The 14,955-nt window shown below is 35.4% G+C and overlaps 1 protein-coding gene across 10 annotated transcripts in view; it reads left to right on the top strand.

Moving 5' to 3' along the window:
• The window catches only part of SNTG2 (syntrophin gamma 2), a 279,525-nt gene that overhangs the window by 140,259 nt on the left and 124,311 nt on the right, over positions 1-14,955 (top strand). For 7 of the 10 annotated variants that reach the window (XM_066994853.1, XM_048078565.2, XM_048078562.2 and 4 more), the window contains 2 exons: positions 6,378-6,421; positions 6,540-6,581. The exons of 2 other annotated variants lie outside the window; for them this stretch is intronic. In XM_066994853.1, coding sequence (XP_066850954.1) covers positions 6,378-6,421; positions 6,540-6,581 — 86 coding nt within the window. Of the gene's footprint in view, positions 1-6,377; positions 6,422-6,539; positions 6,582-13,470; positions 13,563-14,264; positions 14,405-14,722; positions 14,852-14,955 lie in introns of those variants that run through there. One more of the 10 variants, XM_048078566.2, reaches the window with a different exon arrangement.

The following is a 14,955-nucleotide window of genomic DNA, read 5'->3' on the forward strand; positions in this document are numbered from 1 at the left end:
ACTTGCTTTTACCATAATGTTTTAGTACTGAAGCTGGAGAAGCAAGCAACTAGGCAGAAACCATCTAATGTGTAACAAAGATTCCTACTGCATTGAAAAATATGAATTAAAGACAGAGTAAAACTCATTCAGATTATTTGGGCTGAAGCACAGTCAAGAATCATACTGAATATTTGATGGAAGGAGCAAATGTGACAACCCTTCTGCTTGGAGATACTGTTATATGGAATAATATGAGAGATTTAATAACATCCTTCGGCAACTTCACAAAAGTTCTACTTTTGATCTTTTCAGTGTTCTTGTCTTTCCATTACTGGTTTCTGAACTAAAGACTTTCTAGGCTATTTTAGGAAATGTATCTCTTCTTCTCTTGTGTCTCATTTAATGCATGTATTTCCATTATTTCAGGCATCCCCCCTTAGTCTGCAAGTTTGTCTTCCCCTCTACAGCATTTAAAACTTTCTTGCATTCTGTAATAGTGTTTAGTGGAAGCTGTTACACATTTTTGAAAAAAAAAATAAATTAAGATGCCAGATTTGCCTTTAATTTATATCCTAATATAATGTTACATATTCATAACTTGTCTGACTATGTTATTCAGCTCAGCAAGCCTTTTAGATGTGATATTAATCATGTCTATTAGAGCTAACCTTATGCCTTAGAGTATTGCAATTGTATGATCAGATTAATTTTCCTTTACATTGTACTACATTTTTCCATCAATTTATTAACCTAGTGATTATTTTTTTAAATGTACACAACTATTTTACCTGAAAAAATATTGTAATAAATCTGGAAATATCAGATTTAGATTGATTATATGTATAGAGTACCTAGAGCTTCTAATACTACTAACCATATTAATAGAAAGACCACAATTCTGTCATTTTAAATAGCTTTTCACCGACTCTTAATGGAGTGTTAGCTATTATGCCTGGCTATTATAACTTTGTTTTTAAAAAATGACAAAAAATAGCTTGCTTGTAGTTTTAAGTATTGCTTTTGCCTCTTACTTATTGCTACTTAATTCTGTATGTATACAATGCATAAGCATTTTTACTTTTATTTTCAAAAGCAAGGAACTTCCTAGCTAAGGTTAGGCAGGTATCCCCAGTAATAAATAACAGTGGCAATTAGTATTTTCAAATTTTCTGAAGATTATAGAATCATAGAATGGTTTTAGTCAGAAGGGACCTCCAAAGATCATTTAGTCCTATCCCCCTGCCATCTGCAGAGACATCTTTCACTAGATCAGGTTACTCAAAGCCCCATCCAACCCAGCTCTGAAATCTCCTAGAACACTTCTTTGGGCAGCTGTTCCAGTGTCTCACCACCTCAATGTAAAATAAATAAATCCTTGTGTCCAATCTAAATCACAGAATGTTAGCGATTGGAAGAGACCTTGGAAGATCATCTAGTCCAACCCCCAAATATATACCCAAATATCTACCCTCTTTCAGTTAAAAGCCATTTCTCTTTGTCCTGCCACCACAGGCCCTGGTAAAAAGTATTTCTCCATCTTTCTTATAAGCCCCCTTCATATACTGAAGTCCACAATTCAAAAAAAAAAAATTACTCTTCTTTTCTTGTTGCCCCAACTCAGTTGCCATGCCTTTCCTTAAAATAAATAAATAATAAGATATTTAAAGTGCTTATATAAATAAAATAAGGCGTGAGTGGTTGAGAGTACAGCCCTTAAGGGTGATACACTGAAAAGTAAAAGAAAGTGAGATGGAAAATCACAGACACAAACAGATACAGATAGATAAATCAGAACAGTGAAGAAAAAAAAGACAGTCATAATGGAAGAGAGAAAGTCACGTTACAGCACAATACTGGATATGATGTTAAGAAATGGAAGTACATATGGATAGAAATGTCCATCATTTCTTTTTTTGTTTTGTTTTTGTGGAGCAGGGGGAGAGGAGGGTGAGGTGATGGTTCTTCTTAACTTTCCTTACTAGTCATATTGAAAACTTGTAAGAAAATCTATCTTTTTGTTTTCTTGTAAGAAAATCAATACCTTGGTTTCTCTCAGCAAAAAGTTTCAAGAAACCAAGATGGGCTGCATAGAGTACGAAAGATAATTCTGAGAAGAATTAACATCTGAGAATCAACCTATCAAACTAAATTCTATTTTCATTCCAAATATCCTTATTTACAACAAATACTTCCTTAATAGGTTAATAGTTGTTGAACAAATATGTTGAAATATATAAACATATTCAATAAAGTCTTGTGTGCAGCTTTGCAAACCACAGAATTTTTGAGGTTGGAAGAGACCTCTTAAGATTATGTAGTACACCCTTCAAGCAGCATTAGCTAGAGCAATGTGCCCAGGACTGTCCAGTTGAGTTTTCTTTAATTCCAAGGATGGAGACTTGACAACCACTTTGCATGACCTCTCTCAGTTTTTGGCTCAAGTCCTCTAAAGAACATGCTAATTTTTTAAAACTTCCTTAACAAGGCTGTATTTAATATTTGAGTTAATATAGTTCTGTTTTAAAGTACTGATTACAAATACAGTTACAAGACTGCTTGTTTTCAAGAAAATATAAAAGTGAATTGCACCAGTGGTGTCTTTACAGTCACGACTGTAACTATGTCCAAGAGGGAAGGGAAAAACATTTGAAGATAACTTTATGAAACCTCTTGCATTCTAGATACCAATTTCTCCAGTCTTCTCTTTTTAATTTGTATACTTGCTTAACTTGTCATTTAAATTCTCTTTATGGAGTTGGACACTTTTACATATATTTAAGTTAAACTTAAGAATTGAGAGGTCATGAAGTCGATGAACTTACCTGTATGCCTTAAACAGCATGTTTTTGTGTATCATATATACAATGTTAGAGGACTTAGCACCTGGTACATTTCTCATAGTATTCAGGAATTCAGCAAAAATTTAGTGAAAGTATGTATTGTTATAAGGCTTGAAAAATACAAGCACATCGTATTACCTACAGACTCAAGTCTGCATAGATCTGTGCATCATTACCGTGTGGTAAGTCAGAATTTCCCAAGAATCTGTTTGGTGAATTAACCATTTCACAGTCTTTTAAATTTTCAAAACTTTAATACAGCTAATGAATATGAAGAGGAAATAAAACAGAGGTCAGAAGAATTACTTGTTCTTTTCCCCTTTCAAAGGGTGCAAAATAACTTTTCATAGTCCATGTTTCTGTCTGATTGTCTTTTATTTTTTTTTTTTTTTGAATAACTAGTATGATAGGTCATTTACTCTTGGGAAAGTTTTTCAGGTCTAATGTATTCTTAAGAATAGTTTTTTTTTTTTTTTATGGTTTATTTTGTATCACTTCCTCTATAGAAGCCCCTTTGGGTTTCCCTGATGCTTTCCTCCTACTGCAGTATCACTTGTGAATTTAATGAATGTACAACAGATAATTGAAATGTAGAGTTGTTATCAGTGACAAATACTAATTGTTGCAGCACGCACCTAATTTTCTTTTAAATCTTGGTATATTTCTGCTTATTACTACTTTGTGCATATTTTCTTTTGAAAGTGTTTTTCTGGCCATGTTCAGTTCATTACTAATAAAATATTATTTCAAGTAAAGCTTCAAGAGGTATACCGAATTCCAGAAAAGTTGTATTTACTCTTCCTCTGAATAAGATTATATGCTACTTGGTATCTCAATACACTTGCTCAAGTGGTCTGTTTTTAGTACTGATTAATTCTACACAGAGTGACTCATAATTGCAGAGCAACCTTTCATAGACATCTTTGTATATGAGGATGCTACCAGTGGGAGACGAAGTTCTACATGAAGTGGAACATAGCACTTGAAATTAACAATGTTTTTTTCATGCAGAGAAGGTATAACTTAATGAAAGCATAAGTAGAGTTTGAAGTGATACACTACTTGTGTTCAGATTTAAAATGAGAGAGAACAAGACTGTCTTTTTGTCTCTTTCCATGGAGTTTTTCAGGTCACTTTAGTTCTAATACACTTGCCAACTACATTGTATCTTCTGCTTCGCAGTGACATTTCCTCTACAATTTGACTTGTGGAAAATATTTGTGTCAGAAATCATCATTGATTTTAAGCTATAGAGGTTATGTATAAAGCAAAGTGTTTCATCACAGACTTGTAAGCATCATTTGCCAGAGTACCATCACTTGCCATGATGACAGCAGCCATGGAGGTGTCCACATTATTGTGTTAGTTTGCTGTATAATGCACTTTTGAAGTAAATGTTCTGATTCTGCCTATTTTCCATGTTCTATTTCAGTTCATAGAGCATTTGGCATCAGCTGTGTAACTCTCCTCCTCTCATTCACTTTAGCTGGACAGCTTCAGTTGTGTGTAAAGACTCTGCAAGCAGAATACAATTGCTTTGTGCACTTAAACTGTAATATTTATTGGCCAATGCACACAATAGGTAGCTAGGGGCATTGCAGTACTCATCACTGTGGGACAGCCAATAAGCCTTTGCTGTCTTGTTAGTCAGCAGGGGAATGTTCAGCCTCTGTTGCTCCCTGGAAGGGATTTGCCTTCAGTGCTGCTGAGTTACCATCCTTCAGCTACCTGTTTTAATTCCTTGAGATTTTTTTATACCTTTACATGTCAGTGTTTTTCCTCTTCAGTCCTTGAACTGTTTACTAACCCTATCTCAAGAACTTTGTGTTGGTAATTTTCCCTTTCATGTTTTTATGGAACTGTTACACAAAACTTCACTATTATATGGGCCCCCAAGTAGCCCATCCTGAGGCACACCAGCCTCACACAGTGATGCACTCCTGCTACCAACAGTAGCTGTAAAGGGCCGCAGAAGCTGACCTTACTTAAAAGCAATACAACAGTCCCTGAAACTTTGACCTCCTCATAATATAGTGCTTGAACATCTGTTGAACCAGAAATAAGCTAGGGAGGGGTCACGGAGGTGTGAGTGGGTCTCAACCTGCTACAGGAGGACACCCATAATGAGCCAGTCCTGAGCTATTACTGGGCTATAATCCATCTGTGTTCTGCCTCATCACCTGCTATTACAGGTGTAGCAGTCAACATTTCTTAGCTTTGTTCCCAGTCATTAACACACAGTGGGCATAAACGTTGAATAAAAAAATGGATCAGGTGACTTTCACTATCGGTGTATGTATTGCTGACATCTTGACCAGAAGTTTAATACTGAGATGCCCAAGGTAGCATCTGTCTCCCCAGTACAGGGATACAGGTACCTATGCAGGCTACACTGAATTGCTTGTTTTTTTCAAAGTGCTTTAAATCAGTTGCGCTTCTGTGCAACTGAATTATGCTATTACAAATTGTGTGCATATTTTTAAATACAAAGTGGGATTAAATGCAGGGTAAAGACCTTCAATACAACTTGTAACATGGTATTTAAAATAAATCACAAATCTTTCCGAAGTACTGATAAAAATACTGATAAAATGTATCTTTTATCTGGCAAAAGAGTGATGAAAATTCTATTAGAAATATAAATTTAATAGAAAGAAGCTGTTTTTTTTACCAGAAGTGTGACATTTTCAGTGGCAAAAGCTTTATTGTAGAAATGGTAAGAATATTTTTAGTTCTTTCCTCTCTTTCCTCTCTTTACATATCTCAGAATACTATCTTGGTTAACATTCTTCAGTGTCTCGAACTGTGACTCTATAAGATCGTATATATAAGACTACTCATATGCTTAATTTAATCATATCAGTCTGCAGGATCAGAGACTTACTTTCAATTAAATGCTAAATTTCAAAAGGTAAACATCCATGAATTCTGCTAAAAATTAAATAAATTTAAAAGCTGGTGAATACACCTCAAAAATGTCATTGTGTCTGTGTAGAATTTTTCTTCTTTGCAGTTTCATTGTATCATTCCCATTGATTTTGTAAGGCAGGAAACATGCAAATTACCAACTGAAATAATGTATTATGTTATTCTCAGGAACAAAGATAACTCAAACTTCGCGTTAAAGAGTTGTATTAAATTCTAGGCACAACTTCTTTAATTATAGCAGTCCCTGTAAATTTGTTCAGGGGGAAAGGAATTGCTAAGTATTTTCAGAAATTCCTATTTCCCATTTGTAGAATAATAATGAAAAGTGTGAATCATGCTTTCCACATAATTTAATTAAATCCTTCATTAGTGAGAAATGACATTTGTATTCCATATTAAATAAGTTCTTTGTGCATGGGAGGTAACTCTCTTAATTTGTTTAAAATTGCTAGGAATCTATTACCTTTTTAGAATGAACACTGATTGCTATGCCATTGGTATTTTCACAAGCAAATCAATTTCAAATGATGCTTACAAACAGCATGCTAAACCAAATGCTGAAAGATAATAAACATTGTTTTTCAGTACTGCTTTGAATTAACTTGTACTCTTTCTGTTATCCCACAGCTGACCAAACAGGAATGTTATTTATAGGAGATGCAATAATGCAGGTCAGTAAAGGTTTGCTTTTTTCTACAGACATTTGTTTCATACTTGCCTTTACGTTTGTTTCATTAACTCACTTATATATTGGAAATCATTCTATTCCTATTGCATCTCTGTTTTTAGGTTAATGGTATTAATGTAGAAAGTGCTACCCATGAAGAAGTGGTAAGTCCTTCCACTTTGATTTTTTTGATAGCACACAGAATATCCTGTGCCCATAGTGTTTTGTTTCTAGCCTTTCACCATATAAGGTTGTTCATATTGAAGCATTTCACAAAATAAATAGAAGCATGATGTGAATACATATCTACTTTTTTCTTTTTTTTTCAGCTGAAGCTCACTAACATTGATTTTTAAGAAATGTTAACAGTATTTAATTTTTGTTCAGTTTAGACAAACCTCTAGATTAGAGCAGAATTATGTTAAATACTACTAGCACAATATTTTGAATCTTGCAAGTGATTCATTTTTATGGTACTGTTCAAGAAGTGGACCAAGGTCTTCCAGTGAGTTCTGGGGAGTTATTATTTCTGTATAATAAAAGATTATGGCTTACAGTGATAAGAAGATTATTTGATATTTTTTAGGCCAAGAACTCTGGAAAGGATTTTATTTTCTTAAAAGGAAAATTAATAAAGGTTCTATATTGCTTTGTAGAATTAAGATGGCAAGGACTTCTCAAAATAACATGGTAGCTTCTCAAACTCCTTTATCCCCCTTTTAAAAGGTGATAGATTTCAGTAGGACTGACTCTGTTCTTGGGGGAAAAATAAAGTAGGGGAAGTATTTTCTTTTTCTAAAATATGTTATTTTTGTATGTAATTCCTTCTGTAGCATTTTAAGTGCTTAGATGTTTGCAGCCAAACCTGAAAAGAGAAAATGCTTGCCAGTTGCTGTATATTACCTGTCAGAGTTTATATGAGAGGTAAGACAAAGGTTGCTAGCTGAATTTCCAGAACATTATTACTATCACATATTCTATAGTAGGCCTAAGATGAATACTTGATGCCAATGTTCTAGACGAATTTCTTGAACTTTCTTCTGCACTTCATGTTCTATATCAGTTTGAGAATCACTTCCACTTCAACCCTCAGACTAATGTATTGGCAAGCACAGAGAAAAGGAAGTGGTTGAGAACCTCTTGATTTTGGAAGCCACTAAACCATTATTGACAGCATCAGCCAATTCACTGTTGAATGTTTCTCCATTCATTCTCCAATTAATACCATCAGAGGCTGAACCTCTGAAATAATTACAGACAGAATTTCACAGAGCACAGTCAGGTCTCTTGTCTATTGGTGAATTTCCCTCATGCTGCTTGTATTGTTATCTTACATACAAAACTCTAAACTTCATGAATGTTATTCAATGCAAAATGATAAGTTACATTCCTTAAGGATTGCTTTCCAGTACCAAGAAGCACTCCAGAACTGTCAGTGCAACACAGCTATGCTCCAGTGGCGAGTAGTGGTGTATAATACTACTCTTTACACTGTGCATGGGAATTCAACAGAAGCATTAAACAAAATTTTGGAACTTAACCTCGTAGGGCTGAAGGAAGCTCCAGAAGAAAAAGAGATGTCAGTAGTCCTCGAGATATTTCTACTACCACAGTCTGCTATCATAATCAGAGTGGGGGTTGATAAATGGGTCAAGTGGTAGAGGAAGGGGCTTATTCTGTGAGATTTGAGATTTAGTAGGCTATTCCCAAAATGTCTTGGGAGAATAGAGGAGGTTTTATTTCTTATTTTTATCAAGAATATCATTGCATTTTTATGAAATAATAGTTGTGTTTTCTTACCCCCAAAAGAGATCTCCTTAATTGAATATGATGGCTTTATAACTGAGAAGAAAAAAGAAACAAGGGTACATTTAATGTTCCTAAGCTTTCAGCTTGTAGGAATCAGTATTTGTCAGTATCCACTATTTGTAGATGGAACTATAATGATGCCCTTGTCCGCTATCTGTCAGGAGGCTAATATTTCTCACCTCATTTTTCTTAGAGTACAGAGGCCCAGATTGTGTGCCCATGCTCACAAACATGACCCATAAACATCTAAAGTGAAATTTATATTGGATTTAGGAATAAGTCTATGTTAGCCGTTTAATTTTTAAAAAAGAAAGAGAGAGAGAAGGAAAAGGAAGGAAGGAAAAACGAGAAAGAAAAAGAAAGGAAGAGAGAAAGAGAGAAAAAGCAAGCTTTCAGTTCAAGTTCTTGAGGATCCATGGATTTCTATATCTTTTTTGTATGATGAAAATTTATGTTTTTAAACTTCTGGTATGGCACAGATCCATAACTGCAATAATGTTTGCTTTTTCAGTGTTTTTTTTTTTTTGTTTGTTTGGTTGGTTTTTGTTTTTCATAGGTAAGGTTTCTAAGGTATGCAGAATAGGAAATCCCACTCCTAAGTTCCATTCAGCGTTCAAAGAACACAAACTTATAACTTTGAAATTTGCATATGGTGCAATATTTTTGAGCACAAAGAAAGGCCACGGGAGAAGGTAGTGTTGCAAGTTGTTTTAATTACTATTAATATAGCAATTTAGTGATTAAGGGTACTTTCCCAGAAAGCAGGAGGCTAGGGCTGGAGGATTCATCTAACTTTTGGGAAAACATACCTGCATCTTCTGTCTCTGTAAAGAGTCTCCTTCTTTCTAACTGTGTCAGTCAAATTAGTTGAGAGGCATCGAGCAATTCTGTTCCAAAGGCACTCAGCAATGAGGCTTAGCTAGCGTCAGTTCACACTGGGTTACATTTTACAGTTAATCTTGTTAACATCCTACAAAGTATTTAATTGATGGGAATATGCTTGTCAAAGGTTATTCAGCAATTATTTTTCTTTCTTTCTTTCTTGCACCATGATCTCATATATTCAGTGATCTACACCAAGACAGGACTTGTGAAAGGTCATCCTGTGATATAGTTTGAACACACTTCTTTTCTTGTTACTTCCATTCTGGGTGATGAAGACCTCATTTGCAAACACCTAATTCAAGATTACATATTGCACTGTGTGATCCAAAGGACTATGTACTGGTGCTTGATAGAATGGAATTAATTTTTTCACGCAGCTTGTATGGTGCTATTTTGGATTTGTGACTAAAACAGTGTTAACACATCGGTGTCATGGTTGTTGCTGAGCAGTGCTTGTACAGCATCAAGGCTTTCTCTTTTTCCCACCTCTCCCCACTCTCAACAAGTAAGCTGGGGGTGGGCAAGAGGTTGGTAGGGGACACAAGCTGGGCAGCTGACCTGAACTGAACAGCAGGATTTTCTGTGATACGTAACGTCATGCTCAGCAATAAAAACTGGGGACAGGTTTTTTGGGGGGAGATAGCCATTTCTTGGAGACTGCTTGGGCGTCATTCTGCATGTGAGTAAGTGCACTGAATAAGCGTAATTTTAGATAACCTGTCTTTTATTAAATGGAAGATTATGTATAATTACATATCAGTTCAGCTCACAGACTTAAAACCCACTGGGGTAAATACAGGGGTGAGAAGGCTACAAGGTCTGGGAATAATAGGAAAGGAGGCCAATTTGTTGTGTTTACTACCTACCATCTTCACAACTGACATTCTGGAGATTGTTATGTATGCAGCTGATCCTGATTGCACCAAATACTTGTTTTTTTTTCTCTTGAGCAAGGTTGAAAGGTGCTTAGTTCTGTGCAAGCCAAACAACTGGCTTTCCTGGTTTTAACTTCCAATTACTCAGATTTGCTTTTCTTCATAACTCTTCAAGCTGCTACTGACTTGTAATCTCACAGCTTAGTTCTGGCTAATGGTATGAATAGATACATGAAAAAATGGAAATGGGGTTTGAGGAAAATCCGTCTTTTACAGTAGGTAATACAATAGACTGTGGAGAACTGAAAATAATTTATATTTTTTGAAAAATAAGTTTATTTTCATAAATAATATATTAGTGTGGAGAGACGCTGAGTGCAGAGAATGTTAATGTGGAGATTAATATAGTTTCTGTATTGATTATATGCGAGGGAAATTTATTTTATTTCCCTGGTGGCTAATCAGATTATCACCCTGTACAACACAAATGGAATAGTCAGTTCTCCTGATAAAATGTCATTTTAATGTTCACCCTAAAGTACACTTTCAGGATGCAAAATTATATTTCATCTGCATCAATCTCTTCCCTTGTTTTGGAATGAAAACTGCATATATATGGGGTTTTTTTACTCCTTTCAAAATTTAAAATGAAAATCTTTGATTCACTTTTTTTTTTTTTCAGTAGCAGTTTTTCAGTACTTAACAGAAATAAAAACTAACGATCATTTTAATGGTTCTGGACCACGAGTTACAGTAATCGTGCTGTTCAAGGTGTTTTTTATTTTCTGTTGTCTTAGAGATGCATCTTTCCAAGTAGTCTATTTCAACTGAAAAATATTTCTGCAATGTAGAACCTATTCCTCCAATGCTATTGAGGACTCATTAGGGCATGGGGAAGAGATGTCTGCCAAACTATAAAATTTCTTTGACAAACTCCCAGTATATTAATTTACATTTAATTTTTCGGATCACTGTCAAGGAGAGTTATGTCCATAGCAATGCACTGGAGACCCTGTTTTTCTGAGCTGTTCTACACTGCTGTGGGGTATGCTACTATTAAACATCCCTGTATTGTCTACAGTGGGCAGGTGATACATATGATCAAATAGTATTATTAAGCATTTTCTGGTGCATTTGATCAGATTATTGCAAAATAAAATATATTTTCTGTGATATTGATAGTAAGGCATATCTAATAGCAGGGAATAAATGGCTCCTTGTAAGGGTGAGCTATACAAGGATGTGCTTGCTGGCCCTTTACAGCCACAGGGGAAGCAGCCTTGAATTTCTTTATTTACTTCTTTTAAGCAGCAATAAGAAATACCCTAAGCAAAGACATTTTTTTGCCAATTAAAGAGTATTATACGTGGAGAAAACCTCAGCAATTCTTGTTGTGAATGTCTGGAGATTTGTAATTCGGGACATCACTGGTTTCTCTTCTTTCTCGCTAACACACGGTGAGGAGAAGCAGTCAGGGAGGAAGCAACAGAGGAGGCTCCTTTCTGCTGGCTGAGTGGATGTTGGTTGGAAGAGAACTAGTTATTGCCTCTCTGGGCAGGGAGATGGAATTGACTGACTGTGTCCAAACATTTACAATAGTAGGAAAGTGTGAAGATTTCATTTTCATATTTTTGTTGATAGGAAGGTTTGCAGGTGCTCGTACTGAAGACTTTCGGTGGCAGTTTAATGAGTCGAAGTTGGTGTGATGCATTAGCTGGGCACTGCACGCTACATCATTTCCTACCCAGTCATTTTGAGGTTGCCCGGTACAGCATGACTTTTGTCCATGTAACTAAACTCACTCACCTCTCCTGAAACAGGGAGCCCATCTGCAAAACACTTACTGATAATGGCCCTTGGCTCAGGCTAACCCAGTCCATGCCAGGACTGGATTGAGAAGAGTGTTAAGTAGTCACTGTCTAAACCATACCTTGCTCTGTGCTGACAATTTAACTATATGGAATTTAGCTAATCATGTCTCAGTGTTTGAATCTGTGTCCTGATCATGTTTAATTTGCTAATTTAAATGTCACCATAGGGATCATTTATTTGATAAATGATGACACAACACTTAACTATTCAATTAAAAATGAATATAAAGTAAGATAAAAATTAATATAAACGTGAAAATATAATTAAAATGAATTATTTCTTATAAAAATGTAAATTTCTGTAAAGTATTTTGTATCAGAAGAGGTGATGGAATAAAATCATAAAACCACCATAATGGTCATAAACCATAAAGATCATAAACCATCATTTAGTTTAAATATAATTGTTTTAAATTAAAAGACATTGTCTAAGGTATGTTGGTGTTTGGGGATTGAGAGATGAAAAGTACATACCTGTGAAAGGTGCAAAAGGTGATCTGTAGAACCACAGTTTGGTAAGCCTGGTGTCTTTACTAGTGAAATAATTAACAATCATAATTTTAAAAAATACCATTAACAAATATATAGATAAAAAAAAACAATCTGGCAAAGAGTTGCCGTGTGTCAGAAACCTGCCTGTGCTTTGTGAAGAATCCATAAAAATGCAAATAAAGGATTGATATAGTTTGCTTGGGTTTTGAACAGACTCCCAACAAAATCCTTGTTTCATACGTGCCTTAAAGGAAACTTAATAACAATGGTTTGGATAAATAATTGTTTGAAAGATAGAAACTGAGGGGAAGAGTAGTTGGGTTGAAGTTCACAATGAAGGGATATCCCACACAATCCCACTTTGCTGGGACTTCTGTTTTCAAGATATTCACAACAAACTGTGAAATGGAATGAAACATGAGGTGACAGTTTGCTCATTCAACAGAACTGTTCAGACTGGGAAGGGTAAGGGACAGCTCTGAAGAATGACAGTAGGACTCGCTGATTAAGTGACAATACAATAGAAGGTGAAGTCTTAGGATCATAGAAGCATCTAGGTTGGAAAAGACGTTCAGGATCATCAAGTCCAAGCATCAACCTGACCTACCAAGTCCTATCACTAAACCCTAGTGCCATGTCCACACATCTCTTAAATACCTCTGGGGATGGGACTCCCCAGCTTCCCTGGGCAGCCCATTCCAATGCTTGACTACCCTCTCCATGAAGAAATTCTTCCTAATATCCAACCTAAACATCCCTTGGTGCAACTTCAGACCATTTCCTTTCATCCTATATCACTTGTCACCTGAGAGAAGAGACTGACACCCCTCTTGCCACAACCTCCTTTCATGTAAAAGCTAAGTTGTAAACGTGGGAGGGAAGAGTCCTTGCTCCATGTAAAGAATGATGGGCTCTGAACTGACCACTGCAGCTGTGAAATAAAATCTCAGGCTTTAAGAATTCATAAAAGCTAACCAAATGTTGGAGGTGTTTTTTTTTTTTTTTTTTTTTTTTTTAGAAAAGGAGTAGAAAGCAGAACTGAAAACATCACTGTATGCATCATCTAAGGTGGCTTTGTATCTTCAATATTGACAGTATTTCTGGTCCTTTCAGTTCAAAGGATAAAAAAAAAAAGAAAAAAACAGGAAAAGGTTCAGAGAAAGCAATAAGGCAGTGAGCAGCATGATCAAAGATGTGCAACAGCTTCTAAACAGTGAGTAGCTAAAAGGCAGGTAGAGCTTTACTATGAAAATGGGATAATTGAGATGAGATATTGTGGAGACTTGTAAAGTTGATTGGCATGAAAGGAATAGTAAAGGACAGATTGTTCACTGTCTCTGCCAGTAGAGAAGCCAGAACTAAGAGTTATCAAATGAAATTGAGATCTTTTTGTTTGTGAGACCTGAATAGAGAGGAAAATGATGGAGATTTTTCTGAAAGAACTTGACAGGGCTATGCGGTAAAATAATTTAGGGGGGTCCATACTGATGGATATCTTTGAGTCTCCTTTTATTTTTACCGAAGTATTTTTCTGTGAAATGGTTTTAATCTTTTGAAGATCGAGCTTTTTCTGAATTTTCTCCTTAGATTGTTTCACAATTGTTTCCTGAAAAAAATAAAATAATAATAATAATAAAAAGCCAAAACCTTGAACAGATTGTACTTTTCTTACTCAAGTTGATTTCTAACACTACTCTAAATTGTTATTGGCTATTGAAGAAGAAATGTAGAGCTTTTTTCCTATTGACTTTTCTATGACTAGTTTCTGTATATGATATGTAATTTCATTAGTTTGTGATTAGGTGTATTGTTTTCCCAATGTATCGTTGTTATCATTATTTCTTTAAATGGGAAGATTGGGGCACTAAGTAAAAGGGTCATATCTTGACTGACAGAAGTTCTTGATGTGTTCCAGGCTAAGAGGCTATCTCCAGTTACACACAGACACATGAACAGAAGCAACATGGGTAGAATCCATCAGCTGTGAAGATTTTAATGAAGGAGAACTAGTTGAAATGATCCCAGACTCTGACTGCTTGTGTTCCCCATTACTAGGTGATTTACATTTGGGGTCAGCCAAAGCAGGAATGTAGATTTGAAAGCATTTTTAAATCTTTTTCAAACAGAATGTTTTTTTCCAGACACAGATAAACAAAAAATTACAACTTTTCTGTAAAAAATCTCTTCTGTTTTTTAAAGAGGAGGACCTCTTTAACTATGAAGCGTACCAAAAAACTCAGTTTAGTTAAAACTTTAAAATATATTTTTTGGATTAGAGGAAAAAAAAAGAGAGAGAGAAAAGATACCAAGCTTTAGAAGATTTTGCTTTCTTCATCTTGGTAGTTCTCACAGGTTTCCTTTGTCATTGCCTAGGCCAATCCCACATATTACATGGACGGCAAATACCTGTTGCAGTGAGTATATAGCTACAGAATGGCTGCATTTATAAAAGAGCTGACACAGGAGCTGAAAGAAGAGAACGAACCTTTTATTAGGGAGCAGGTAATGGGTATTGCATAGTTGCTTTCATTAGTTGGGACTTAACGTGCATTTTTAGAAAATTAGCTGCTGCTATGTAGGTGGGCAGTAACAGAAAGAGAGGAAAA

The sequence above is a fragment of the Anser cygnoides genome, chromosome 3, assembly GCF_040182565.1.
Source record: "Anser cygnoides isolate HZ-2024a breed goose chromosome 3, Taihu_goose_T2T_genome, whole genome shotgun sequence".
NCBI lineage: Eukaryota > Metazoa > Chordata > Aves > Anseriformes > Anatidae > Anser > Anser cygnoides.